Source organism: Idiotropiscis lumnitzeri, chromosome 2 (genome assembly GCF_059441095.1).
Source record: "Idiotropiscis lumnitzeri isolate Australia: NSW breed Sydney's pygmy pipehorse chromosome 2, RoL_Ilum_1.0, whole genome shotgun sequence".
Taxonomy (NCBI): Eukaryota; Metazoa; Chordata; class Actinopteri; order Syngnathiformes; family Syngnathidae; genus Idiotropiscis; species Idiotropiscis lumnitzeri.
In genome coordinates this window covers 6,921,310-6,945,627 of record NC_142392.1, presented here as the reverse complement: position 1 = coordinate 6,945,627, position 24,318 = coordinate 6,921,310, and the positions used below count along the sequence as shown (strand labels likewise).

The following is a 24,318-nucleotide window of genomic DNA, read 5'->3' as shown; positions in this document are numbered from 1 at the left end:
TGATTTATGCTACCTGCAATTGGCTGGCAACCAGTTCAAGGTGTATTCCGCCTCTCGCCCAAAGTCAGCTGAGACAGGCTGACGCAGATTCACGAACCGAGCGAGGAATGGACGGATTGGCATGGATACTTTTTGACTGAATTTCACACAAAAGTCATTATTGTACAAACATGAGGCAGCCAAATAACACAACTAGTCAGCATGTCACTTGGACATTTAAACTGCAGCCTTGAGGACATTTATTAAAGATTTTAAGCAGGGAAGAACGTGAGTGTTATTGGACCAGCAGATATACATATGCTTCTGTCAACCCTGGTTAACAAGCATTTCAAAATTATAAAGTGTATTCCCAAAAGTCAACAACAGAACAGTTCAAAATGCAGACTATTTCGCAATTGAGGTCATCGACAAATGAACCGGTGTCAGAACTGGTTAGTAAGTAGAGCTGCTGTATCAGTAAGATCCTCAGCCACATCCCTCAGCACCACAGATTTGTCGGCCATATGCAGCATGGATCTAAGACTCGCCCAAAACACTTGCTGCTTCCGCTCATCCTTGGGCCACTCGAGGTACGTCTGCTTCCGAAGCAGACTTCTCAGTCTCAAGTACTTTTTGGGCAGGCAATCTGTGGGGATGGGTTCCAACAGGATGAAAACCAAAGAATCCTGTTGGATGTTGATGGCTCTGTGCTGGGCAAAGAAGAGCTCGTAGTTGCACCACTCGCTCTGGACGAAATGTTTGGAGAGGACGAACAGTGTTTTGTAGCTGGACTCCACGCAGTTGATGATGTTGTCTATGATCCAATCACCGGGTACAAAATCCCGTTCGTGAACGCACAGGGAAAGCCCGGCGTTCTCCAACGACGGCACCAGTGCACCGTTCACAAAGTCGGCATCCTGATGACTGTAGGAGATGAACGCGTGGTACGAAAAGGACATATTCTTCAGCAAGTGCGAACGTTTATTGCCTCGTCTCTTCACCCGAATCCACACCCATAACATCTTTGTGTACCACACGCCGTCCAGTTTATAGAAAAGCAGGCCAGAGGTTGTTGCCACCAATAGTAACACGGAGAAAGCAACGGTGGTTTGGAGCCACGTTTCGCAAGAGATCGCACTGGTTTTGTACTCGGAGAGAGGAAGGCCTGCAAACTTTACTGGGGTGCTGCATAAGTAATCCAAAGGCCAGTTCAAGAGCCGGGACTTGTTTAAATCTGTGAGGAACCAGTGTAGGTCACAGGAGCATATGAAGGGATTGTTTCCAGCTTTGATGATCTGAAGATTAGGAAGTGTCTCCAACACTTGCCGGGAAAGAGTTGTTATTGCGTTCTGGTCCACATAGAGGCTGATCAGATTTGGGGCGTCGAGCTGTTCAGGGAGCACTTGGATGCTGTTGGAACTGAGCTGGAGGTGTGTCAGCTTGGGAAACCGAGACAGGACCTCTTGGGTCAGGGCCGTTATTCCAGTTTTTGACAAGTAAAGCCGCTCAAAATTTGGTGAGAGGTTCTCAAAAACACTGTTGCCCAAATTGTTATTGCCGAGATTGATCTCAATTAAGTGAGCGGGCCAGTTGCATCTTGTGTCCAAGTAGATGGAGTTGAAGCTCAAATCCAGGGACTCCAGCTGCTTCATTTTGTGCGTTTGTGTCGAGATGAAGGACAAACTGGTAAAGCGGTTTTTGCTCATCAATAGGTGCTTCAGGCTCGGGAAGACAGAAATGTAGGAACACGAAGGCCACCAGAAGCCCAAATCCGACAGGAGGTTGTCTGACAGATCAAGAGTCTCCAGAGTAGGCAGTGTGGATAAGATTTTACAGGGTAAAATGTTCATACCACTCCCAGAAAACTTCACATATTTTAAATTTAATGCATCTTCAAAGCTCATGTTAAATATGGGATACCTGTATTGATAATGTATCACTGTATCAAAAGTTACAGCTTGAAGACTAATGCTGTGATTGACGGGGTGAAAGTGAAACTGGAACCCCTCAGGTTTATCTTCACTGTACGTGATGTTGAAAAAGATGAAGTCCTGAATCGAAGCCAGTAAAAGTGTCTTCAAGAATACCTCCAGGAATGAGCTGTTTATCCAAGTGTTTTGTACAGTGACGTTTCGCACATGCGGCATTGCTCTCAGGTTCAAGAAGGGGTCGCCGGTGACGTTGCAGTCGTCGGAAAACACCGTGACGAACCTCAAGGCGCTCACCCGTGACACATTCAAATCCACGAGGAGGTTGTTCAACACATTGAAGCGGCCGCAGAAGTCAACGTTAAGGGACAATTTCCGCAGCGATACCATCCCAAGAGCTCCTGATTCGTACACTTGCCAGGGTACTCCTGCACCCAAAACCAAATGCTGCAAGGAGATGTTCATTATCGGTTTGAAGTCATTTAAATGCACTGACTGAGCTGCTTTGCTTCCTAACGACAACACTTGCAGATTTGTTAGATTCTGGAAAGACTTCGGCAGCTGATAGCCCTCGTACAGATTGTCAGCCAAATCCAAGAACGTCAGTCGTGGCAATGAAATGTCAGGAATGATTCTTAATTTATTGAAGGAGATATTGAGAACTTGGAGTGCCGGAGTTTTTTGAAACACAATGGGGGAAATATCCCTGATCCCGCAATGAGTCGCTTGCAGAACACACAGCAGAGGCAGTCGGGGGAAAGACTGAGCGGTGATACTTCGGATGGAGTTGTGAGAGATGTCCAAGTATTCCGTGGTGTTGGGCAGAAGTACGGGAAATGACGTTAGATTTTTATAGGACAGGTCAGCGACTCTCCTCCTCGAGGTAACACACATTTTGAATGTGTCATCCATCTCTGTTGCCAGGCAGCCCGGCGTTAACAGAGAAATAAATGACAGTACCATTACGCCAATCCTAAAAAAAAACATTGAAATCTTTTATTAATATTTTTTTTGCGACGTTTTTTTTGTGGCATTTGCATCAGAACAAATATCAGGAATTATTACTGAAAGAACAAAAAAATAATCTTACCCTTGGGACGACATAGCTTCAGGAGCTGTCAACTGTCAACACGTCAAGTCGATGTGTTGTAATCTCTGCATTTGCTGGCACTTCACCACAAAATTTCTTCCTCTTTCTTCCATCACACTGGTAAATCTTTAGTTCTGTTTTTTTGGTTTCATTCTGAACAGCCCCATTGATGGGCCTGGTACAAGGTCCGTAATTTGATTTCCCACATTTTTTTCCCGATAATGGTCGACAGCAAACTTTAATAACCTACCGGTTTCTCTTTGAAGTATAATAGAACAAATGCAGAGTACGTATTTTTGTCGTAGCAGCACAAAATGCGTCTTGGGTTCTTCCAACCGAGGCGTCCTTGGACATAAGAACGGACAAGAACTTCTGCCCGATACAAATAGAGGAGCATCTGGTTGTGTTGAATGTTTGAAGAACATGAATCCCAAGTCATTCAAGACCAGTTTGCAACTGCACCCGCCTTCCGATATAACTTTTTCGCCGTCGTTGCATGGTGGGGGTCGCTCACGTTTTAATAAATCAGTAAAAAGGTTTAAAATCCTTATGTGGTACCACACTTTAGTTTCAGTAATAACAAATTTTAAGATTTGTTTTTTAAATTTAGTTAGTTTTAATTTGTTAATTTTATATTAGTTTTAGTTTTTTTCAAAAACATTTAGTTTTAGATTTAGTATTATTTTTCTTTTTTAAAAAAAAAGGTTTTAAAATGTGTTTTTTTAAATTTAGTTTAAATTCATTCATTTTCTATTAGTTTTAGTTTTTTTCAAAAACATTTAGTTTTAGTTTTAGTATTATTTTTCGTTTAAAAATAACGGGGTTTTAAACGTGATCAATATTTAAAAAAAAAAAAAAAAGACCACGGTAAGTATTGTGCAGTGAAAATTCAACAAAAATATGAATTCAAAACATTTTGATAATTCAGGGTACAGTTTTTACAGTCCACTGAGTTTGAATCACAATAATTGCCGTGCATGCTGCTTCTAAATTATTTAAAGTTGAATCCCTATTGATAAATATAAAACCTGGGTGTACAGTTCACTTTTTTTTTCATGCATGAAGCAAAAAAGTAAAGCACTTCTTACCGAGCGTAGCGTTTCAGACGTTTTCAATAAAATGTCAAGAGCAGGTGAGCCATTCCAGCCAAAACTGCAAGCAAACTCGACTCCTTGAGCGACGTCATTTGCTGGTGTTCTTTTATTGGGTCTTGTTTGATGATGTAATTCTGCGCAAAAATAAATAAATAAATAAATAATTTAAAAAAGAGGATTAAAACTCTCAGATAATATTGAAATAAATGCTTTTAAAATTAACCCAAAGGCTTGTGTATTAAATAAAAAAAAAAAAAAGTAAATTTCTCTACAATTTTAGTCGGTTTTCTCAATGGAAATTGTGGTTTGTTAGTTTTTATTTTTCTAAATCATTTTAGTTTTTATTTTATTTCATTATCGAAAACATTTTTTAAATCTTAGTGTCAGTTATTCCGTTTACTTTTCGTTTACTGAAATAAACATGGCGCTCACATTGCTGCTCAGTTCTGCTTGCACAAATTGTGCCAAAAAATGGAATGGGCAACACTTATTTTGTCCTGTCATAATGTCAGAGCATAAAACTTTTTGTTTGGGTGGGAGTTTTTTTGTTTTTTTTTTAATCAATGTTTGGTCATATTGTTGCGGAAGAGAAACTTACCAAAAAAAAAACACACACAAGCAATCAAAAAGGAGGAAATCACGGCCAAAGTTACATGGAAGTTTAAAATTTTGCAGAAAAATTACAAGGAGTACTGGAGATGTAAATCTGCAAAGGAATCAGAACAGTGGTTCTGCTTCTTTTAAGATCAAGGAAGTTCCTTTTAGTTGGTGAGCTCTATCTAATGTTAAAACAGGACAGTATAAATATAAGTATAAAATGACAAATAAAATCCTCTACTGTAATACTGTACCATACAAAAAGTATTTAGTAAAATTCAAGTAATACAGTATCTGATTAAAACACTGGTGGGAGTTTGAATTCTATTTTAGCTTTAAAAGATACAAGAGTCTCTCGTTTGGACATACGTGCAACCCCTCAAGTGTAAATACAAGGAACAGCGACATTTCTAGGTACAATGATACATTCGAACTTATTATTCTCTTGATGACATTTGACAAACTGCTACTTTTATAAACCCAATACGGCCTTTGTGTCACGTTTTTGTTTGCATTAAAGAAGTAAGATGAAAGGGGAAGTGAAGTCACGTGACAGATTTGAAAGGCAGTTTTGCTAAAAAACAGAAGTGAAATTACAGTTGCAAATTCAAAATAAGTGAACTCGCTTTGCAGTTCAATCAAACAAGATCTTTATTTATTTATTTTTTTCCTGGCCACTTTTGTGCAAACTGACCACGTTTAACTGTTGACATGACTTTTTTTTTTTTTGGATAAAGCTGCAAATGTATTACCACCAGAACATATATTAAGACTGAATCAATGTGTCAAATGTTAAATATTGGCGTGTATGATTTTGTTATTCATTTGAAATGGTATAATGGCAGTGAACCAAAATATTTCACAGCATGCTGTATTAGAGAGAGAAAATGGCACTAATCGGGTCATGAAGGCAACACATCAAATTTGAACCTGGAACTTTTATGCAATGTGGACATAGCACACCTCACTTAACACATTAGACACACAGCAGACAATATATATTTTTTTCTTTTTTTTTTTTAGGGAATGAACGATGCATGGGGCTCTTTGTCAAGTGTACATGCAAATTACAATATTGAATAAAAATATATATTTTCTGATGCATCGTCCGAGCTTTTATCTTTCCCCCATGGACAAAAATCATGATTTTGGGAGATTTATTTGATTCCTGACGCTTGGAAACAGTTAAACAGTACCCTTGTTTAAGAATAATGTGCTGTAATGACTCAAAACGTCCGACACGTGGCGCGAGGCTTTCGTCTTTCGGCAAACTCCGACACGAGCCGAAGATTACCGAAGAAGCCCGAACGACAAGCGGCGCTGTCCGGAACATCCGGCAAGCTTAAACATAAACAGCAATGGCGGAAGCAGCTGCATCGTCCACAGCGGCCCCAGCGATATCAGGAGGTTGGACCAAACACGTAACCTGCAGGTAGGATTTCAAGAACCGCTATTTGAATATCGACGAGGGTGCCATTGCGGGACTTTTCGCCTCAAAAAACAATGGCGTTGCGAGCAGTGTCGAGCGGTTGTCAACGGCGGTTTAGCGACGCGACCGCTCGGCTGTTGTTGCCTTGCTATGCGTTAGCCGAGCTTGACAACTGTGTTTTTGTTAGATTTTTCTTGTCCTCCTAGCGACGACGTCGTTTTAAAGACGCGAGCCGTGACGACACAAAGCCCCGAGAAGCGGTGGCGTCACGGTTAACGGCCATTAAAGGGGAGAGCCGTTGACCTTGTTTCCATTATAACTGATGCAAATGTCGAGAACTACCGTTTTGTAAGTTCGGTCTAGTCGGCATTCTGTTTGAAAAATACAAAAAAAAAAAAAAAAAAAGGCCTAGCTTGTCACCTTGAATAATGGTGCCGTTGGAGTAAACGCATATTGGCAATGACCGTTGACGAGCAAGCGTTATTTTGCAACGACTAGTGATGATCTATTAATGGCACTTTCTATTTGCAGGTATTTTTTGCACGGTCTTTGCAAAGAAGGCGACAACTGTCGATATTCTCACGATCTGACCAACAGCAAGCCGGCCGGCGCCATGCTTTGCAAGTTCTACCAGAAGGGAAACTGTGCTTTTGGGGACCGGTGCAGGTGAGTGCTCGGTCCGAAGCCGTTATATAATAGATGGGCTTACAAAACAGCAGGGGGTGAATCGGAGTCGACCCCTCGACGACTTGCTCCTTCTAAAATGACGGCGGTGAAGAGGTCCAAGATGGGACACTTGACACTGTCAACATGTTGTCGTCCATGGCAGCGCCTTGTTGGAATCCTCGGTGCAGCTGTCCTGGATAGGATATAATAATGCGCTTCGGAATATGACTTGGGGGGGAGGGGGGGGTTTCCTCAAGCGTCGGTTGGTTGTAGAGGATGACGACTTTGAATGTGTTACTCCTTTTTCCATTTGTTGAACCAGTCTGACATGCTTTTATCAAAGTAGTCTTTAAGGATCAAAATTTACTGCACACTTAACACACTGTATTTCTTGGCTGGATGAAATTAGCCCGTTTGAGAGGTCTGGTCTTTCTCAGGTAATTTTACCAAAGACGAATACAACGCTCACGTGTGCTCACTTCCGTGTGTTAATGCCGCACACGGGATGTTCCCAACAAATGGACAGCGCACATTGAGCATCATGTGAACGCATATCTCACCGGATCATTATTTTGCATTACGTCTTAATCGTCCTTGCTTGGCTTGGTGTTAATTGCGCCACTTTCCCTTTTGTGATGAAAGAGAAGTGAGGATAGACTGCATGAGCAAGACAATCACACATCTGTGACTTTTGCTGGATCACCTGCAGTGACGGGGGGGGGGGGTCGCATTTTGTTGGGGGGCTTAAACGTGTAGCGGTGCCGTCTCCTTTCGAGAGGCGGATTAGGCTTCCCGCTCTGTTGTCAAGGCTTGAGTGCGCCCAGACGCTGTCTGCTCGGTGTCTGGCTCGGAGGAGCATCCCCATAGTTACCGAGGCACGCAACCAATCAATGATCTTAAAAGACTCGTCGAGATTATGATGATGCATTTGAGTCACTTGTGCCGTGTTGACAAGTGACATTCCTCCATCCTTGTGGCTGGGCGACTCCGACAATAGGCGCTCGACGTGGGGGTTTCTTATAACTCAATTCCCCGGGCTCTGCTATTGTGATGGACTCAATGACCCCCACCCCCCCCCCCCGCTTTTTTTTTTTTTTCGGGGCAGACAAGAGCGCACTGCATCCTGCATAGCAATTGCATAACGCCTCTCAGTTTCCCTCCTCTTGCTGCTGTTGCTGGGTTCCCCAGGTTCAGTCATCTGCAGCGCCCTCCTCCTCCTTATTTATGCATAGCTCCAGCGGACACCTCCCTCGCGGCGCCCACCCCCACGTCCTCATCTAACACTAGAGTGGCTTTCTGGGAACAGACTGGTTAACGGTGTACACGGAGCGTATCAGTCGTCGTGTGTGGGAGGCGGCGCGACGGGCTATTTTTTTTTTTTTTTTTAATTGCCATACGCGCTGGCTTGCCATGGCATGTTTAGTCACGTTGACACTGACACGGCGGCCTATCGAGACAAGTCGGTGTCGAAGCTTTTGCAGTTATTGACCGTTCACACCTTTTACTTTTTGCCGTTGTCATGAAGCAGACGGACTGGAGTCACCATTTGTGGATTGTAATTCAAGCAAGTGGTGTTATTCGCTGTTCAAAAAAAAAAAAAAAAAAACGCGTAAATGTATCAAATTTCTTTGATCAAATGTGTCAAATCAATAAAACTGGTGGCGTGCATATTGAGCGTTATTTAAACCAGAAACGTGATTGTTGTGGTGGTCTACAGAAATGTGGGCAAACTATGGCCCGGGGGCCACATGCGGCCCCGTTAAACGTTTTAATCCGGCCCGCCGAATTTGAAAAAAAAATGAAATGACTAAACCTCGATGTTTCGCTTCTTAGTCGTCCCAACAATTAAAATGGAAAGAGTCGAGGGATGTCGAGTAAGAACCACCACACGAGGAAGTACACAAAGGCACATTGCTGGCTGACGCACGTTTTCTGCTTCTGGCAAACAATTGCATTTTTATTTTTTAAATAATTCGGCAGTCTGTCGCCAAATGGCTACCATAACTATATATCCTCAATTCCTACCCATCCCCCAACTGTACAAACCGTAAATCAAAGAGAACTCTTTGTTCAGTAGTCATTCCATAACCCGCGAGCAACTTTTAAAACAATTAAGTTCAAGATTGCTCCTCTGATTTTGAATACAATGATGTGCAATGTGCGTTTTTATCAGTTGCGAGTCTCCAAATCTGAGCGGCTGAAACTCCCCGGCATAAAAGAGCAGGTTGTGTTTTCCTCAAGTATATCTGCAAGGACACATTTGTGTAGACCGAGAATGTCTTAGGCTGGGAACTTTATTTTATCTGCGAAGGCTCAACCCTCCGCATGAATATTTTAGTTGTGTTTTGACAATGAAATGCCAGTGGGGAAATAATTTGCCATTTCTGCCCAAGTTATGGCAGTTGAATATCAGGCCTGTGCCAATTTTTTTTTTTTTTTTTTTTTTTTTTTTTGGAAGACCACAGCTGTATCGGTCTGAAGCGTTACAGCAAGATGGATTCATGCGATTACCAACGTTCCTTTTTGCAAGTCCATCTGTTGAGCAAGCTTAGTGCAGGAATGTTAAAAGCATATCCATTTGGGGTCGTCTGCTGTCCAATCTAATGACAGTCACTCCGAAACGTCACGTTAGGCTGCGCGCTTTAATTCCTTGGACCGATGTATCCCAAATCTGTTTTTCAACAGGTTCGAACATCACAGTCCATCACAAGACGAGCTGCCGACGCCTGAGCCTTTACCTTCCACCTCTCGAGCCAGCCAGCCCGATCCGGAGCTCAGTGGGCCGACGCCCGGCCTAGGGGCACAAGATTGGGTCAACGCCGCCGAGTTTGTGCCGGGGCAGCCGTACTGTGGACGTGGTGAGTTGTTTGACTCAATGCGTGATGTTGCGCATGACACGTCGCTTGACCTTCGGTGCTATTCTTGTGGTTATCTCGTTTAAAACGGCAGATGGCATGTCGGGCCGTCGAATGAAATGTTGAAGACCGGCGAGATAGCGGAATGGAGCCTTAAGATTTGAATGGACAGGATTACAGTTGACTGATCCATTTCAACAAGGGCAGCTAGCAAATATTTTTAGAATGGATTTTTCTCCTGATTTATCACATTTGGATAAAAATTGATAGGTCTGGTGAGTGACGTGGGAGTCGGTAAATAAACGTCGAGTTGGCTGTTGTGAGCTCAAGTTAGCGACCGGTGGTTGTAGTACGCGAGCCTCGAGTTAGCCAAATTGTATTTGAAAATGTACATCTTTCTTTCCCGCGTGCGCCAGCGGAGTCGGCGAACGCGCGGAGCTCGGTCCCCCTCATCGAGGAGTTCGACAGCGAGGCGGCGCGCGACGACAAAGAGCTGAGGAAGCAGCTGTGTCCGTACGCCGCCGTCGGCGAGTGCCGCTACGGCCTCAACTGCGTCTACCTTCACGGCGACGTGTGCGACATGTGCGGCCTGCAGGTGCTCCACCCCACCGACAACAACCAGCGCTCGGATCACACCAAGGTATTGTTCTGAATAATTAACCGCAATACATAACAGGGGGGGGAACAATTTTTTTTAGGGCCTGGCCGATTCATTAGCTCTTTTAAAATCGACAAAAATCCTCCTTTTTTTTTCTTAGCGGAACATTGGTCTGACTCATCCGCTTAGAAATGAATGAAAGGAAATGCCATGCTTTCTTAAGACTGAACAATGAAAACAGCAGGGGCCCCGAAACAGAACCCTGTAGAACACCATACAACAATGGACCCCATACTGTACTGTTGCTTTCTTCAACCCATTTTTTTTTTTTTTTTTTTTTTTTTTTAAAGGCGTGCATCGAGGCCCACGAGAAAGACATGGAGATCTCGTTCGCCATCCAGCGCAGCAAGGACATGATGTGCGGCGTGTGCATGGAGGTGGTGTTTGAGAAAACCAACCCGAGCGAGCGCCGCTTCGGCATCCTCTCCAACTGCAGCCACTGCTACTGTCTAAAGTGCATCCGTAGGTGGCGAAGCGCCCGGCAGTTTGAGAGCAGAATCATCAAGTGAGTCATCCGCTTGGTTGGCGCTCTGCAAAGGGAGGACAAGCTGTCACATTTCTGCTTTAATGGTGGACTGAGATATTCAGGAAAATGCGTTTTATTCTGTGAAATAATATCAGGGATTTATTTTATGATTAATTTGTTTCTGTCATCCTCACACCAACATTTAATGTCAAGATTGTTAGTATTAATTTGGTCATTGCATGTTATTCCAGTGGTCATAACATCCTCTCCTCGACAGATCTTGCCCGGAATGTCGAATCACATCCAACTTTGTCATCCCGAGCGAGTTCTGGGTGGAGGATAAGGAGGAAAAGCAGAAACTCATCCAAACGTACAAGGAAGGCATGAGGTATGTGGACAACCGCGAGACAACCGGCAACAATTATTAAGCAAAACCATATCAGTACATCCACTGGACGTGTGACCGAGGGCTCCGCCGTCCGTTCCTCACCGCGAAGGCGGCTTGGTTTTGGGGCTGGATCGGGGGGGCGGGGTGTTTTGCGTCTCAGAACTTATCAAAATGCTGAACCGAGGTTTTGGGTGACATTTTAGGATGAAGCTAAAATAGGAATTTGTCAATTTTGGTGTTCGAGAACGGCAACTTGTGCTAGAATTACTGAACACATTTTTAGGTGCATCTTGAAAGTTCACTCAAAAGCCGAAGATCCCGAAACTTTTGTGACTCGTTTAGTTGTATATAATCGCCTGAAAATTTTTTTTATATATAATTCCTCCCCTAAGCTATTTAAAAAAAATAATAATTCCGTCTCTTCATTCTGTTTCCCAGGGGTAAACCGTGTCGATACTTCGACGAGGGCCGCGGAACGTGTCCTTTCGGCTCCAACTGCTTCTACAAACACGCTTTTCCTGACGGGCGTCTGGAGGAGGCTCAGCCTCCGCGGCGGCAGACCGGGTCCAACAGCAGGAACCGGGTACGACGTCATATCGTATTGATCCAAAAGAACGGGTAGTCCGGCTTCCTCCCGATTTCGGATGGGGTAAGCGTTGTAGAAAATGGGTGGTAAATAGTTTGGCCGGTTGTGTTTCACGTCCAGCATTCTACAGTCGCATAGCGCCATCTGCTGGCCGCTTACATGATGACTATGTGCATATTTTCTGACCCTTTGCAACGTGACATCAAGGGCGTCAAAGAAATACGAACAATCGTAAATCTCAGACAGCCTCACAAACATTTGTTTTTAATATATTTTTGCACGCAAGCTCAAATTTCTTTTGTCTCATCAGAACTCACGACACACGCGCCTCTGGGACATCCTGGACGAGCGAGAAAGCAGCGACTCGTTCGACAACGACGACGAGGAGATGGTCACGTTCGAGTTGAGCGAGATGCTCCTCATGCTGCTCGCCGCCGGCACCGACGACGACGTGACCGACTCCGAGGACGAGTGGGACTTGTTTCACGAGGAATTGGATGATTTTTACGAAATTTACCTATAGCTACACACACAGTCCCCCCCCTCGTCCTCTCCCACATACTCGCATATCACCCGATCCCTTATATATATATATATATATATATCTAAAACAATATATATATTAAAACCTAGAATGGACTGTCTTGTGCGAGTGATGGACAGTAGCTCCGCCCCCCGCCCTAAACTTCTTGTATCGTGGCAGTGCCTTTAAGCAGGCCATAAATAAATGAACTTAAAAAAAAAAAAGTGCATTTGTGCTTTAAAAAAAAAATCTAGATCCCTGTGACTTGCCCTTCATTGTCCAAGCAAAAAAAAAAAAAAAGACAAAAACTTTGTCGGAATCTCGTGAGTTTTCCGTCGGTTTCACGTGTTGACCCGTTCTGTTTTTGTACATAAGTCCGCCACTCTTCGACGGTAGTTGAACTCGACGTTTATTCCAATTACGACGGGCATGTTATAAGATTTGACCCCTTTTCGAAGGCCCTCTCACCTTTATGAAAGCTGTTTATAGCTTATATATCGTGCTAACTATTAATCATAGCCACGTTCCTGGTGTACTCAGTATTTACTGTCAAGCCACGACTTTTTTTTTCGTACCATCAACCATCGGAAGGCGTGTCGATCACTATGCTTAATTGTTGGGTTTGTTAAACCTCCTGATCCATTTGCACCTTACATCACTGAGCAGCTCACATGCGATATATACTTTGAATTCCCCAACCGACCCCATTCATTTCATAAAGTGCAATATTCTACTATCTACTGACTTTAAATATAAAAAAAAAAGAGAGAAAAATAAATGACGGGGGAGGCAGTTCTTCCTCGGATCCAGGCTAAAAAGTACAATGGGGGGGGGGGCTGGGGAGGGGTGGGCATAAGGGCCACACGACGGCTTTACTGGCCGTATTTTTATCCTACGCGTGTGACCTGTACTCGTGAAATGTTTCTCCGATTTCCCCCAACCACCACCCAGGTAGCTGGTTACAACCTGTCCAACTCTGTTGGGATGCATATGTTTATACTGAAATGTGTGTTTTCTATGTTCCACGGCCATCCATCTTAACTTGAAATTAAAAGTTTATTATCAATATGCGCTGTGGAGTGCCTTTTTTGGGGGGATAGTGACTGTGTGAATGAGGTTTAAATTTGGAGATGCATTCAGAATTTTTTTTTTATTTTTAATGATTTATTTTCTTAAACTATTTTTAAAGCATGTATATTTTGACTGATGGTTTATAATTTTTAATACATTTTGTATTTAAAAAATATTTTTATATTTAATATTACCATTTTTGTGTATATTAGTTTTAGATTTAACATGGTTTACATATTTTTTCTAATATAGTTGCATTTTGAGTTTTAAGATTTTTTTTCTTTGCCATATCCCTTCATGTTGTTATATTAGGAAATATTACAATATAAAATATTGTATTAATGAAATAATGCAATCAAATATATTGCTAAGTACTGGCTATAGAAGTCCATTCCATTTTTCTGAAATCCAGGCCTTTGTTTCTAAGCAACTCTTCCCTCCACCTAGGAAAAAAAAAAACATCAAGGAGAAAGACAACGGGGGGGAAAGCTGATGCGACCTCTGTCATACAATGATCGCTGAAATTCCCAAAGACAATTCCAAGGCATTCCAATCCGTCGCGACTTTGGCCTCAGACTCCCCCGTCTCCTCCTCGTCCTCCCCGGAAGCCGGCCGGCTGCTGAGCAGGAGGCGGGACGCGCGGACCACCGGCGGAGGCATCCATCCGGAGGACAGCGGCGGCAGCATCCGTCCGCTCGTGCCCGGCGGCCGCATCATGACATCGGCGGACTTCGCCCACGCCGGGGCCCCCCTGCTCGCCCCCCGCTCCACGCGGAGCCTCCTCTACAAAATCCTGTGCTTCCTGCTGCTCGTCCTGCAGGGAGGCGTGCTGGACTTCTACCTCATCGCGTTCACCGACCTGTACTGGTGCTCGTGGATCGCCACGGACCTGGTGGTGGTGTCCGGCTGGGCGATTTTCTTCGTGAAGAACGCGCGCGGCAAGCGGGAGCGGGCCTGCGGCTTCCACCAGAAGGGCTCCGCGTACGGCGGCTGCAACCTGGGCGAGTTCACCTACGCCTACCTGGCGTGGCTCGTCCACGTCATCGCGTGCACCCCCAAGGTGGTGCTGGTCCTGGAGACCTCCATCCTGGATTTGGTCGCCACCAAGGTGCCGTGCGGGCTCACCGGCTTCAAGATCGTCACCCTGCTCTCGGCGCCGCTGCTCTTCTGTCTCATCAACGCCATCATCGAGGACCTGAACGGGGCTACCCGGCACCACTCCCAGAGCTGCTTCACCTCCACCTGCCTGGATCTCATCGACAGCTTCTCCCTGGTGGAGGCGTTGCTCCGGAGCGAGATCCCCACACCGTACCTCAAGTACACCGTCATCTCGGCGTACTTCGTGGCGCTGGCCGCTCCCGTCTTGTGGTTGTACGAGCTCACCGCGTCGGAGCTCCGGTGCCGGTGGCTTTGGGCTCGCTTCTTCTCCGCGGGCCTCCTGGTCAACGCGCCGCTGCTGGTGGTGCGCTGCTTCCAGGTGTTCGTATACGAAGGCCCCGTATCGGTGTTCATGTTCAAGAACGTTTTCTTCCTGGCGTGCAAGTTTCTGGAGCTGGCCGAGCAGTGCGTGGCGGTGCGTGGGGTTCGGAGGAGGCTCGCCGGGGGAGGCCACCACCAGGCCCACTTCTCGCATGGAGTGTCCGAGAACGACATGTGTCCGCATGGATACGTCAACACGCTGGCGGTCGCTCAGTCCTAATCGCCTCCCAAATTTCAAAAGCCAATTCATTTGACTAAATACGAATCCATTCAGATTTTTTCCCCCTCGTCCAGTAATTTATTAAAATGTGAAATCTTCCTAATATAACATAAATAGAATCATATTTAAAAAATTCCATGCACAAAGTTTGCGTTTAGTTCAACTGTGAAATTAAATATTTTGCAAGATAATTTATAAAATATAAAAATATTGCATTGACAATTGTAACATTCGAGGAAAAAAATAACTACATGCAATGTACAGCACATGAGGATACAAATCAATCAGAAATGTTTAACATTTAAACGACAAGCTGGGCTACTTTTGTTACTTTCAAAACAAAATTGACACCAACCTTTGTTATTTCTACAGTGAGACACACATATGTGCTTTATTACCAAACAAGACCCTCATGGCCTTTCGCTAACAGCAGTGCTTTATTACTTTTTCGTAGTATTTAGACCACCTTTGGAACCAGCTCAGTCACACTGATGAGTTTTTTCTTGTCAGAATTAATGCAAAACCACTAAATATGGAATTGTAAGATTTTAACATTGTGTATTTTGCAGTCGACTGGATATCCTCAACGGCAAGTACGTCTGTATCTTTTAAATATGTGAGGGTTCTTCTTCTTCCAATTTTTTTAATATATTTGACAAGCAACCCCCCCCCCCCCATTTGGGATCAATGGACAGGTGCTAGAAATTCAAATGTATAAGAAAAAAAACACTTGTATTGGATTTAGTGCTCCGTGTATGAATTTTACCACAGCACTCGAACGCAACACGTCTTTGTGGGTTGTCAAGTGCAATTTGAAGAACCCCAGCAACCCCAACCATGCACATTTATCGTCTTCTATCGATGACTATGTTGTCTCTAGTACCGACTTAGTGTTGACGCGTGTAATATTATCCCGCGTGTGGCCGACACCCTCGGATATCAAGGTTCAGCCGTCGCAAATTCACATTCGCAAACCTGCTGTCATTTCGCCCGTATTTGTGCTCAGACCAAAGCCATGTTGAAGACATAAAATAGTGCTTTGGCGCCACCTCCTGGCGTTTCGGTGCCAAGGAACTATGTCGACATGGCGGGAGGAGCTTCATTTCGTCGGTTCATAGCGTTGTCCGAGAGGAGGGAGTGCTTTACCGTCCTTTTGTGGAATGTTTAGACGTGTAAATATTTTAAGCGCCACTTTTTTCGCCATTTCACTTCAACCGTCGATGTTAGCTAGTTTAATGTACATGTAAGCTAAATACAGCAAAACGGAGCGTTAGCCTTGCTGGATGTGAATGTTACAAGTCTCGTCTAGTCAACAACGCGATCAATCTCGGGCAGTTTTATCAGAAAAAATTGGGCAACAAAAAAACTATGATGGAATGTTTTTATGTTCGTTTTTTTTTTTTTAAACGGTCAAGGTTGAAAATCGTTAACCAGTCGGTCCGCCACGCAAGTGCCTGCACCTTTTCAAAATAATATCTTGTGGAAGTTTGAAGACTTGGTAACACGGATTGTTCAAGTTGGTCTGCATTAATACGCCGATGCACACTTTTGTTAATTTGCTTTCCTGTTTTATGCTAAGCTAGGCTAAACATGCGCAAAATTCACGTGGCATTAGTGTGGAGACAATCTTTTTTTTTTTTTTATTTAATTTATTATGCTTGAGTCACTTTGTCGTCTTAGAAAGCACTTAGATTATTTTTTCATGTCGTTCCACTTCTGGAATAAGTTCATAACCAGTCGTGGTACCTTGACTTGTGAGTCTGTGCTTGTAAGTCAAATCATTCTTGTTAACTAGCACTTTATGCGTTATACCGCGTTGCTTTCCGTCAAATTGATTTGCTCCCCCAAGCAGGCAGGTCAGCGCTTAAACTGACTCGTGCCTTAACATTATGTGCAATGTCCAGCTGTTATAATATTTTTTTTTCCCTCTTATAGCACTTTTATCTTCACTCGCGCTCGTCGGTGAGTTGAGAATCCAGACCGACTTCCACTTTGTGGACAACATGAGTTTATAGTTTTGAGTTGAAATACGAGTGGAACAAGTGGAGGGTGCTTCGTGAGCTCACAGATGCAGGCAGATAGCTTGTTGCCACGGCAACAAGTGCCCACCCGACCGCATCGACTATTTCACATCGCGTTGGCTAATGTCGGACTGATAATTGTTGCCATGCTTGATGATGTCATGAACCGCAGACCTGTTTATCATCACCCCGATGTCCTCTTCTAAATAGGTCACATGACCCGACTCGTGAGATTGATTCAAAACCGCGGGCAAGGCTCCTCGAGCTTGGATGAAATACGCTGCGGCGGCTGCTTCAAAGTGCTTCTTTTGCCTTTATTTCATGTGTGATAATCGTTCTGCCATGCCCCCCCCCCCACACACACACACCAAATATTTTAAACCATGCTTCATGATTAAAAAATAAATAAATACATAGTCACATTGTCACGTACCATACCCTGCATGAGCTGGCACAATTCCATCCAAACTACCAAAGGACACCAAATGGACTTGAGTCTCGCTCGTGGACACAAACTGAACAATGCGCAACATTGCAACGTGACCGTTTTTTTTTAATATATTTTGACTGTTTTCCTCTTTCTTCCCACACGTTTACAGGAAATCTTTGCTGTTGTTTACAGATACTAGTACTACCTACACGTGGTAACGTCGTGTGCTGTATATCTGTACCACTATATTCCAATCTACTGGATGTACCGTAGACGTTAAAGCAAGAGTCTTGTGTGGTCAAGGTCAAATAAAATCATCTTTTATTGGAAAAGTACCGTTGACTTCATTGAAGGTTACGATTACAGTGGAACAGACTGAAAAGTGGAAAACACCAAATTCTGCACATTTCACATTTTTTTTTTGGTCCAGACTGGACAACTTCCAGTTCCTATTTACAAAGTCATGTATAGGTGTGGAATGGACCAATATTTGTATACGGATTAAGCTATCGACATTTTTGCAGACGCAGCTCCTCTTGTCACCCTGCCAGAGTCACTGTTGAACCCTCTCCAAGAAAAAAAAATGGTTCTGCTAACACACTGTGCCAAAAAAAGGTGGACCATCGGTGTAAAGTCACTCTCAGACTATCCCGAATTCCCAGATGGAACCATTTTTTTGTACCATCTCCAGAAACCGAACCAGTCGGAAAATGGATAGGCAGGAGGTGCGTCCTGTGGCCTTGCAGAAGCCACGAGTATTTGTATTATCACAGTCCCTTGAAAAACTGAACGGGGGAGGAATATAGATTTGGCAGGAGGATACAAACCCTTTAGATCAGGGATAGCGAATTACAGGCGGAGACTACAGGTCAAAGTCTGAGCTCTCCAGAGTTTTCAGAAAGAGTTCCTCCTGCAGCCTCGCCAGAGCCACCAGAGGATCCTCCTTGTAGGGAGTTCCAAGCGGGGATGGCATTTTAGAGATGTAGCCTTGATCAGATCCACTGTTCGAGCCCTCAGCGCTGGGATCCTCCTCCTGCATTTCCACAGGCTGGCTGATTGGGTTCTGAGGGAGATTTTGTATGCTGGGAAGAGGTAACTCTCGTGAGATTGACGCATGAGAGTTCAGGATTGTGGAGTCGCTTGGCCACGCCTCCTCATCCTCCTCTGGGATTTGACTTATGTGCCTCGCCTCAGCAGATGGGCAGTGCTTTCCAGATACAATGGGCTCAGCTACAAAACCAGAGTGGGGACTGATTGGAGGACACGGGTGAGGCATGACCGACTGTTGCTGGTGACTGGACACCGGGTTCATGAGGGGTACAAGTTCCGCCACGGACGAGCGTTTAGGGTTCAGTTCCGGGGTGACGACTTGCACGGCGCTTCCGTTCTCTCTTATGTTCGCTTCACAACTGTAGACCGGGGTTCCATCTCTGATGAGAGGAAGACATTCTAGAACCGGTGAGCCCAGCTGCTGGTCAATGACAGAACTGGACTCAATCAGAAGGTCTTCCTCACTAGGTACACACTCCCTCTCGAACCAGTCGGGATTTTCAATCTGGTACGCCCGGAAGGTTTCAATGGCAGTCTTCAGAGCTTGACCTGAGGGACAGTTGAAGTACTCATCCCGACCGATGCCCTCGATGTGATTGACCTGACCCGGCTGGTACTTCTCAATGTCCAGCAGTCCAAAGTACAGCTCCTCAAAGTGCTTCATCAGCGTGTACTTCACGGCAATGTCGAAAACGGACGGCACGTCCCGCTCGCCGCTGACGTCGCTGAAGTACGCCACCATGTACTTGCCGTGCTTGCGCGCTTGGTGCATGTCGGGCAGGAAGAGGTTCAGGAAGGGGGTGAGCATGTCGTCCGTCGGCGACAGGAGGTCTTCCTTAAGTAACACGCGGCGGTGGCCGCACATGGCTCGCCACTTGGCTTGCACCCCTCGCGAGCAGAGCACCAAGACCTTATCGGTGGGATTCTTCAGCTGTCGCCGCTGCCACTCCAGCCAGCAGACGCGCCCGACCATGCCCACCGAGGTGGTGTCGAGCAGATCTATCAGCACCTTGGCGCCACATTTTGCTCGGAGAAATGCGCAGAGCTTCAAAACTACGTCCCTGTATAGGTAATGGTCTTGGGAGTAGATCACCAGAACTTTTGGCGTCTGTTGAATACGCTGCTGCCGTTGCCGTTTTGGTTTCTCCTCTCCAACCCCAACCAAGCCATCGCCAGGTTTGCCTGAAGGCATTAAAAATGAATGTGACTTTTGATCGGACCCAAAGGGAGGGGGACGGAGTTTGTGGTACTAACCTGGCTTCCTGCACAGGATGTACGTAAAAATGGCAAATATCCCAGCACATAGGAGCACCACGCACACGATAACAGTTGTGTATTGAGGAGCATCCGGAGGATCGGTGGGCGTGGCTGTTAAGAGTCGAATTACAGTTCATTTATGAGCAGCCCATCTGCTTTGTGAGGTATAAAATTAATCACGAGATATTATCTATTACCTCATTAATCGAGTTCATTTGACTCGATGATTGACGTAGCAGTTAGTTTAGCGATGATCAACTACGCGTATTTTGTTTTTTTTTTTTCCCCTTAGGCTTTTTGGCCACAGAACGTGGTGAGAAGAATATAAATCGCAATTCCAAAGTACAAACGTTTTACCGTTGCCATGGACGTTTACATTTGCATTGACGTTACGAATGTTTGAAAGTCGCCTGCAGGTTTCAAGGAAACCACAATGAAGGGGTTAAAGCTATAGCGGACTTTTTGGTAGCGATTTCGACACAATCAGATTCACTTTTGTCTTGACAGCAACATCCATGTTACATATTCTACCGGAGACGCACGCATTTTATTAAAAAGACTGCCAAACCTGAACAAATGTGCAGCGTTTTCGTATGACGGGTGCAGTCCTCGCCACATATTTGGAACTTCGGTTTAATCTGAAAAGAAGATGGGACGTCATTTGTCATTTTTGCATGTAGAGCACTTAAATAAAGACGACACAGATCTCATCTTTACCGAGACGTCAAATTGGCAGCAGGATCTGGGCCATTTACTCAAGCTGAAGGTTACATTCAGACGTGTGTGGTTGACCTGGAAAAAAAAAACATTGGGCAGCACCAGTAGAGCAACTTGGGGGGCGAAAACTACATGGAAGGGGGGGGTGTGTGGGGGGGACTTAATCATTGTCTGCGCCTTTTATCGGATCAGATTTGCTTTCATTTGCAGCAGAAATTTATTCTAGAAAATAGGACAGACTGCATGAGCTTCCTGTTGAAAAAAAAAAATCTGAGGTAGAAATCTAGGCTAACGCAGCACAGGATGCTGTAATGAGCACCCACCTGAATATTCTAGGTCAATTTCCTCAGGAGGAAACGTGGCTGAGAGAGTGCTGCAAAAGTGCCGTTTAAAAAAAAAAATAAAAATTTGAAAACAACACTGAGCTTACCTTGTGTGCATGGTCAACATGTTGGATAGAGGCACAGTTCACAATAACCATGTACTCTTCACACAGCGAGTCAGGACTGAAGCCGACTGTCAGCGCCTGTCTTTGTGTGGCTGTCAGAGTCAAGCTGATGTTGGACTGCCAAAGACTTCCTAAAAGACGGGAAAAAAAATGGAAATACAGCATTTTGGCAAAGGGTACACCCACTGTTTTCTCAAATACAGCAGTGACTCACCTCGCTCGATGCAAAACTGGGTCATGATCATCTCCGAGTCCTGACAACCTGATTCAAAACAGAATCCGAGTCACTTCAAAAGTCAGCGAATAACAATGTCTTTTTTCTGACACACAGTTATATGTTCTCTTTAACTCTAATAGTTCCAGAAAGATGAAGTCCAAAGTTGTGTGGACTCACCCGGAACAACAACAGTCTCGCTGATGTCATAGTCGCTGTGGCCAACTTCCGGCTTGGGGATGTTGAAGACAGAAACCCGATACGTGTGCCCGGGGTCCAACACCAGCATATTTGCATAGAATGACCACTGCCGAAAAACATTGTACACCAGCCTTAACGTGTTAGAAGAAGACCAGTTATCTGAATACAACTTCTAGTTAACTCATTCAATACCATTGACGGATAAATACGTCAAAATCCTTCTTTTTTTTACTGGGCTGGTTGTGAATGAGTTAAATGACAAAATATGTTTTTTATTTAACCAGGTAAGACATATTTATTTATTATTTTTTATAAATTTTTATTTATTTATTTATTCATTTATTATTATTTATTTTTATTTTTTTCATTTATTTATTTATTTTTATCATCTATTTATTCATTTAAAATCGCTCCAATAATTGAAAAACTCACCATATTGTCAAGTGGATTCCTCATTGGGAGTTTGTCTTTAAAGGAATATCTGACGCACAGGTGCTGATTGGTGGCCATCACCATGACGTGAAGCTCAGTGGCTTTCAGGTAACTGATGCTACCTGCAGAGACACACCGAAGTTGACCGTTTAACAACATGAGATTTCATTAGGATTGTTAAATCGGTACAATTGTTTTATATGAAGAGGTGGCAGAAAACCAAGGTGGCACACTTTTTTTTTTTTGGCCTGCCTTTGATTTAGATTATTCATTCCACTGTGTGGTCGGAACACAAACATCTTCATAGCCATTTAATTTCCAATCATGGTTGCTCTCTTTGCTGGAAATGCCTCTGAGACAAATTTTCTCTCAACAATGATCCAGACTCACTCACCGTCATCCCTTAAGGTCCAGTTCGCAACCAGGACTGGGTTCCGATGTCCTGCCTCATCCTGGACTGTTGTCATAGACACCATCAAACCCTGTGGACCACTTGGAGTGTATTCCCTCACTTTCAGCCATTCGCTGTCGAGGAGGCAGTTATCTGCGCACACATAATCTCAAATGTTTTCTTCTGGGATAGCATTCAAAGAAAATTTCACACATAAAATTAGGACACTTTTTTTAGGAATGGGTAGGGGACTCACTGAAACTGACTGCACACCTCAGGCCCTAGTAAAAAACAACAACAACAAAAAACAACAAGAAAGAACAGAACATAGTTAGATATGTGTTGTGGCAATTTTTTTATATTACTTTTGTATTTTTGTCAGAGCAAGTTCTGGTTTTGAGTAATACAACATTCACACATATATATTGTCTTGTGATTACATCATGATCGTTTGCATTGCGCCTTATAGTACATGTACAGATTTGATTCAGGAAGACAGGAAAAAGATTTGATTTTTTTGTGATAAAATGTGCGTAATAAACAGTAATAACAGGACGACCAATTACATTAATCACTGCTTTCAAAAGTAAAACGCGTGACGCAATTCATCAATGAGATGTGCGTCGTAAAGCAATCAAAATAGTAAATACGTTTTATAATGTTCTTATAAACTACAGTAGAAGTTGCAACAATTCAATTGTTCAATACCCTTCAAAATAACATTTTAAGGATTTGATCTAGCTCAGAAAGGGGGAGAATTTCCTCATTCACAGGCATTAATATTCAAAATTGTTGGTGTTGTTGGTAAAGGAAATGAGGAACGTTTAAAAACTATGAACACTGGTGATGTAACCTTCCAGATAATTTAAACAAAATTGAAAAGATCTTGTGTTCATGTAGAAATATTTTCTTGTTAGTGCAGTCGACGAATGTGGTGCGGGGGGCAGGTGACCTGGATTCCACATTAACTACGCCCCTGGTCGTCTGTTTCCTTTCAATATAATGGGAGTACTTCAGTCGCATTTTGACGGACATCATCAAACAAAAAACTGCTGAATATCAACGCTATATAAAAGAAATGCGTGCCAAAATTTAAAAAAAAATTCTCACCTGTTGGGAACAATTCAACGAAGCGGACGTCAAAGTTCTCAACGCGGACGACAGCGACACGCACATTAACGCCACAAAGCCCGCACTAAGCCTCATTTTCCCCCAAAGTTAATTATCGTAACTACATTACTGTCAGTGAAAAAAATAGCGAAATGTTGCCATTAGAGGCAAATTTTAACTCACAACACAGGTGTTTATAAAGCGAAAGGAACTGCCGATTAAAGAAAAAAACTTCCGGCTTGGTGGTAGAGTAACACGCATGCCGTTGATTATGATGCTTTCAAGTAACCTGGGAATTTTCAGCAGCCATTATTGATTATCACGAGACGGAACTGATTAATGCTGCCTTCATGTTACCGGAATTTACATTAATTGTGGAAGATATAAAATAGTTGTACGTTCTACTTTTAAGTATTTAATAACGATCGACTTTACGTGGTGTAAAATATATAAAAACACATATATCAAAATGTGAAACATTTAAACAGTTACCATAAAATAATAATATAGAAGTATACACCTGTTCCATTTTCAGAATTCGAACCACTTTTCTGGATTGAACACACGTACATTTTTTGTTTCATTTAGTAGCCACAGACCAACCTGAGTCGGCACAAAATCTGTCACGCCACTACAAAATAAATTTAGAATAATGTCATTACCATTTATTGTGGGTCATCCAATGTCGGGGTGTTTTTTCTGGGGGCTGCCAAATTTGACCCAAGACAGTATGTTAATTTTTTGGGGAGTGCAGTGAGGCAGATTATGCAGCAGAGGGCGCCATAAGATCCTTCTATGCCATTTCCGTAGTTTTGTGGGCCAGATTTTACCATTACACGTATTAGCAATAAAATCTGCTTCCATCCATCCAAATTGACCCCCCAAAAAAAGCACTTGGCCTCATTCTCTCTTCCACCCCATGCTAATACAGAAAAAAGACCTGTTACAACTAATCTTCAGACTCAATAAAGAAGTCAAATGTATTTGCCCTTTTGTTCAAACGGATTAAGATGCAGGG

At 43.7% G+C, this 24,318-nt stretch overlaps 4 protein-coding genes across 4 annotated transcripts; 2 read left to right on the top strand and 2 right to left on the bottom strand.

The window, feature by feature from the left end:
* Nucleotides 1-204: 204 nt before the first annotated feature.
* Nucleotides 205-3,050, bottom strand: LOC148341514 (toll-like receptor 1). The gene is made up of 2 exons (XM_088288661.1): nucleotides 2,998-3,050; nucleotides 205-2,880 (listed from the first exon to the last, which is right to left on the bottom strand). Exons 1-2 carry the CDS (start codon nucleotides 3,009-3,011, stop codon nucleotides 423-425), a joined length of 2,472 nt encoding a protein of 823 aa, XP_088144787.1. The 5' UTR covers nucleotides 3,012-3,050; the 3' UTR covers nucleotides 205-422.
* Nucleotides 3,051-5,970: 2,920 nt separating this feature from the next.
* On the top strand, nucleotides 5,971-13,325 carry mkrn1 (makorin, ring finger protein, 1). The gene is made up of 8 exons (XM_088288786.1): nucleotides 5,971-6,120; nucleotides 6,649-6,783; nucleotides 9,469-9,641; nucleotides 10,055-10,278; nucleotides 10,587-10,801; nucleotides 11,040-11,150; nucleotides 11,589-11,733; nucleotides 12,047-13,325. The coding sequence occupies exons 1-8, from the start codon at nucleotides 6,047-6,049 to the stop codon at nucleotides 12,257-12,259; spliced, it is 1,290 nt and encodes a 429-aa protein (XP_088144912.1). The 5' UTR covers nucleotides 5,971-6,046; the 3' UTR covers nucleotides 12,260-13,325.
* Nucleotides 13,326-13,811: 486 nt separating this feature from the next.
* Nucleotides 13,812-15,758, top strand: tmem121b (transmembrane protein 121B). The gene has a single exon (XM_088288508.1). It carries the CDS (start codon nucleotides 13,842-13,844, stop codon nucleotides 15,027-15,029), a length of 1,188 nt encoding a protein of 395 aa, XP_088144634.1. The 5' UTR covers nucleotides 13,812-13,841; the 3' UTR covers nucleotides 15,030-15,758.
* Nucleotides 15,759-17,778: 2,020 nt separating this feature from the next.
* On the bottom strand, nucleotides 17,779-23,579 carry il17ra1a (interleukin 17 receptor A1a). Its single transcript, XM_088288507.1, has 11 exons — nucleotides 23,301-23,579; nucleotides 22,447-22,471; nucleotides 22,194-22,343; nucleotides 21,800-21,921; nucleotides 21,347-21,473; nucleotides 21,167-21,214; nucleotides 20,935-21,083; nucleotides 20,505-20,579; nucleotides 20,356-20,425; nucleotides 19,785-19,898; nucleotides 17,779-19,712 (listed from the first exon to the last, which is right to left on the bottom strand). Exons 1-11 carry the CDS (start codon nucleotides 23,394-23,396, stop codon nucleotides 18,343-18,345), a joined length of 2,346 nt encoding a protein of 781 aa, XP_088144633.1. The 5' UTR covers nucleotides 23,397-23,579; the 3' UTR covers nucleotides 17,779-18,342.
* Nucleotides 23,580-24,318: the final 739 nt, after the last annotated feature.

Bases quoted from the DNA above. Each gene is read 5' to 3' on its own strand.
- mkrn1 (XM_088288786.1), top strand. From the start codon at position 6,047: ATGGCGGAAGCAGCTGCATCGTCCACAGCGGCCCCAGCGATATCAGGA. The intron at 6,784-9,468 runs GTGAGTGCTCGG...GTTTTTCAACAG, and splicing joins GCTTTTGGGGACCGGTGCAG to GTTCGAACATCACAGTCCAT. The intron at 10,802-11,039 runs GTGAGTCATCCG...TCTCCTCGACAG, and splicing joins TTTGAGAGCAGAATCATCAA to ATCTTGCCCGGAATGTCGAA.
- tmem121b (XM_088288508.1), top strand. From the start codon at position 13,842: ATGATCGCTGAAATTCCCAAAGACAATTCCAAGGCATTCCAATCCGTC.
- il17ra1a (XM_088288507.1), bottom strand. From the start codon at position 23,396: ATGAGGCTTAGTGCGGGCTTTGTGGCGTTAATGTGCGTGTCGCTGTCG. The intron at 21,084-21,166 runs GTGAGTCACTGC...CCCGTCTTTTAG, and splicing joins CCAGTTTTGCATCGAGCGAG to GAAGTCTTTGGCAGTCCAAC. The intron at 19,713-19,784 runs GTTAGTACCACA...TAATGCCTTCAG, and splicing joins CATCCTGTGCAGGAAGCCAG to GCAAACCTGGCGATGGCTTG.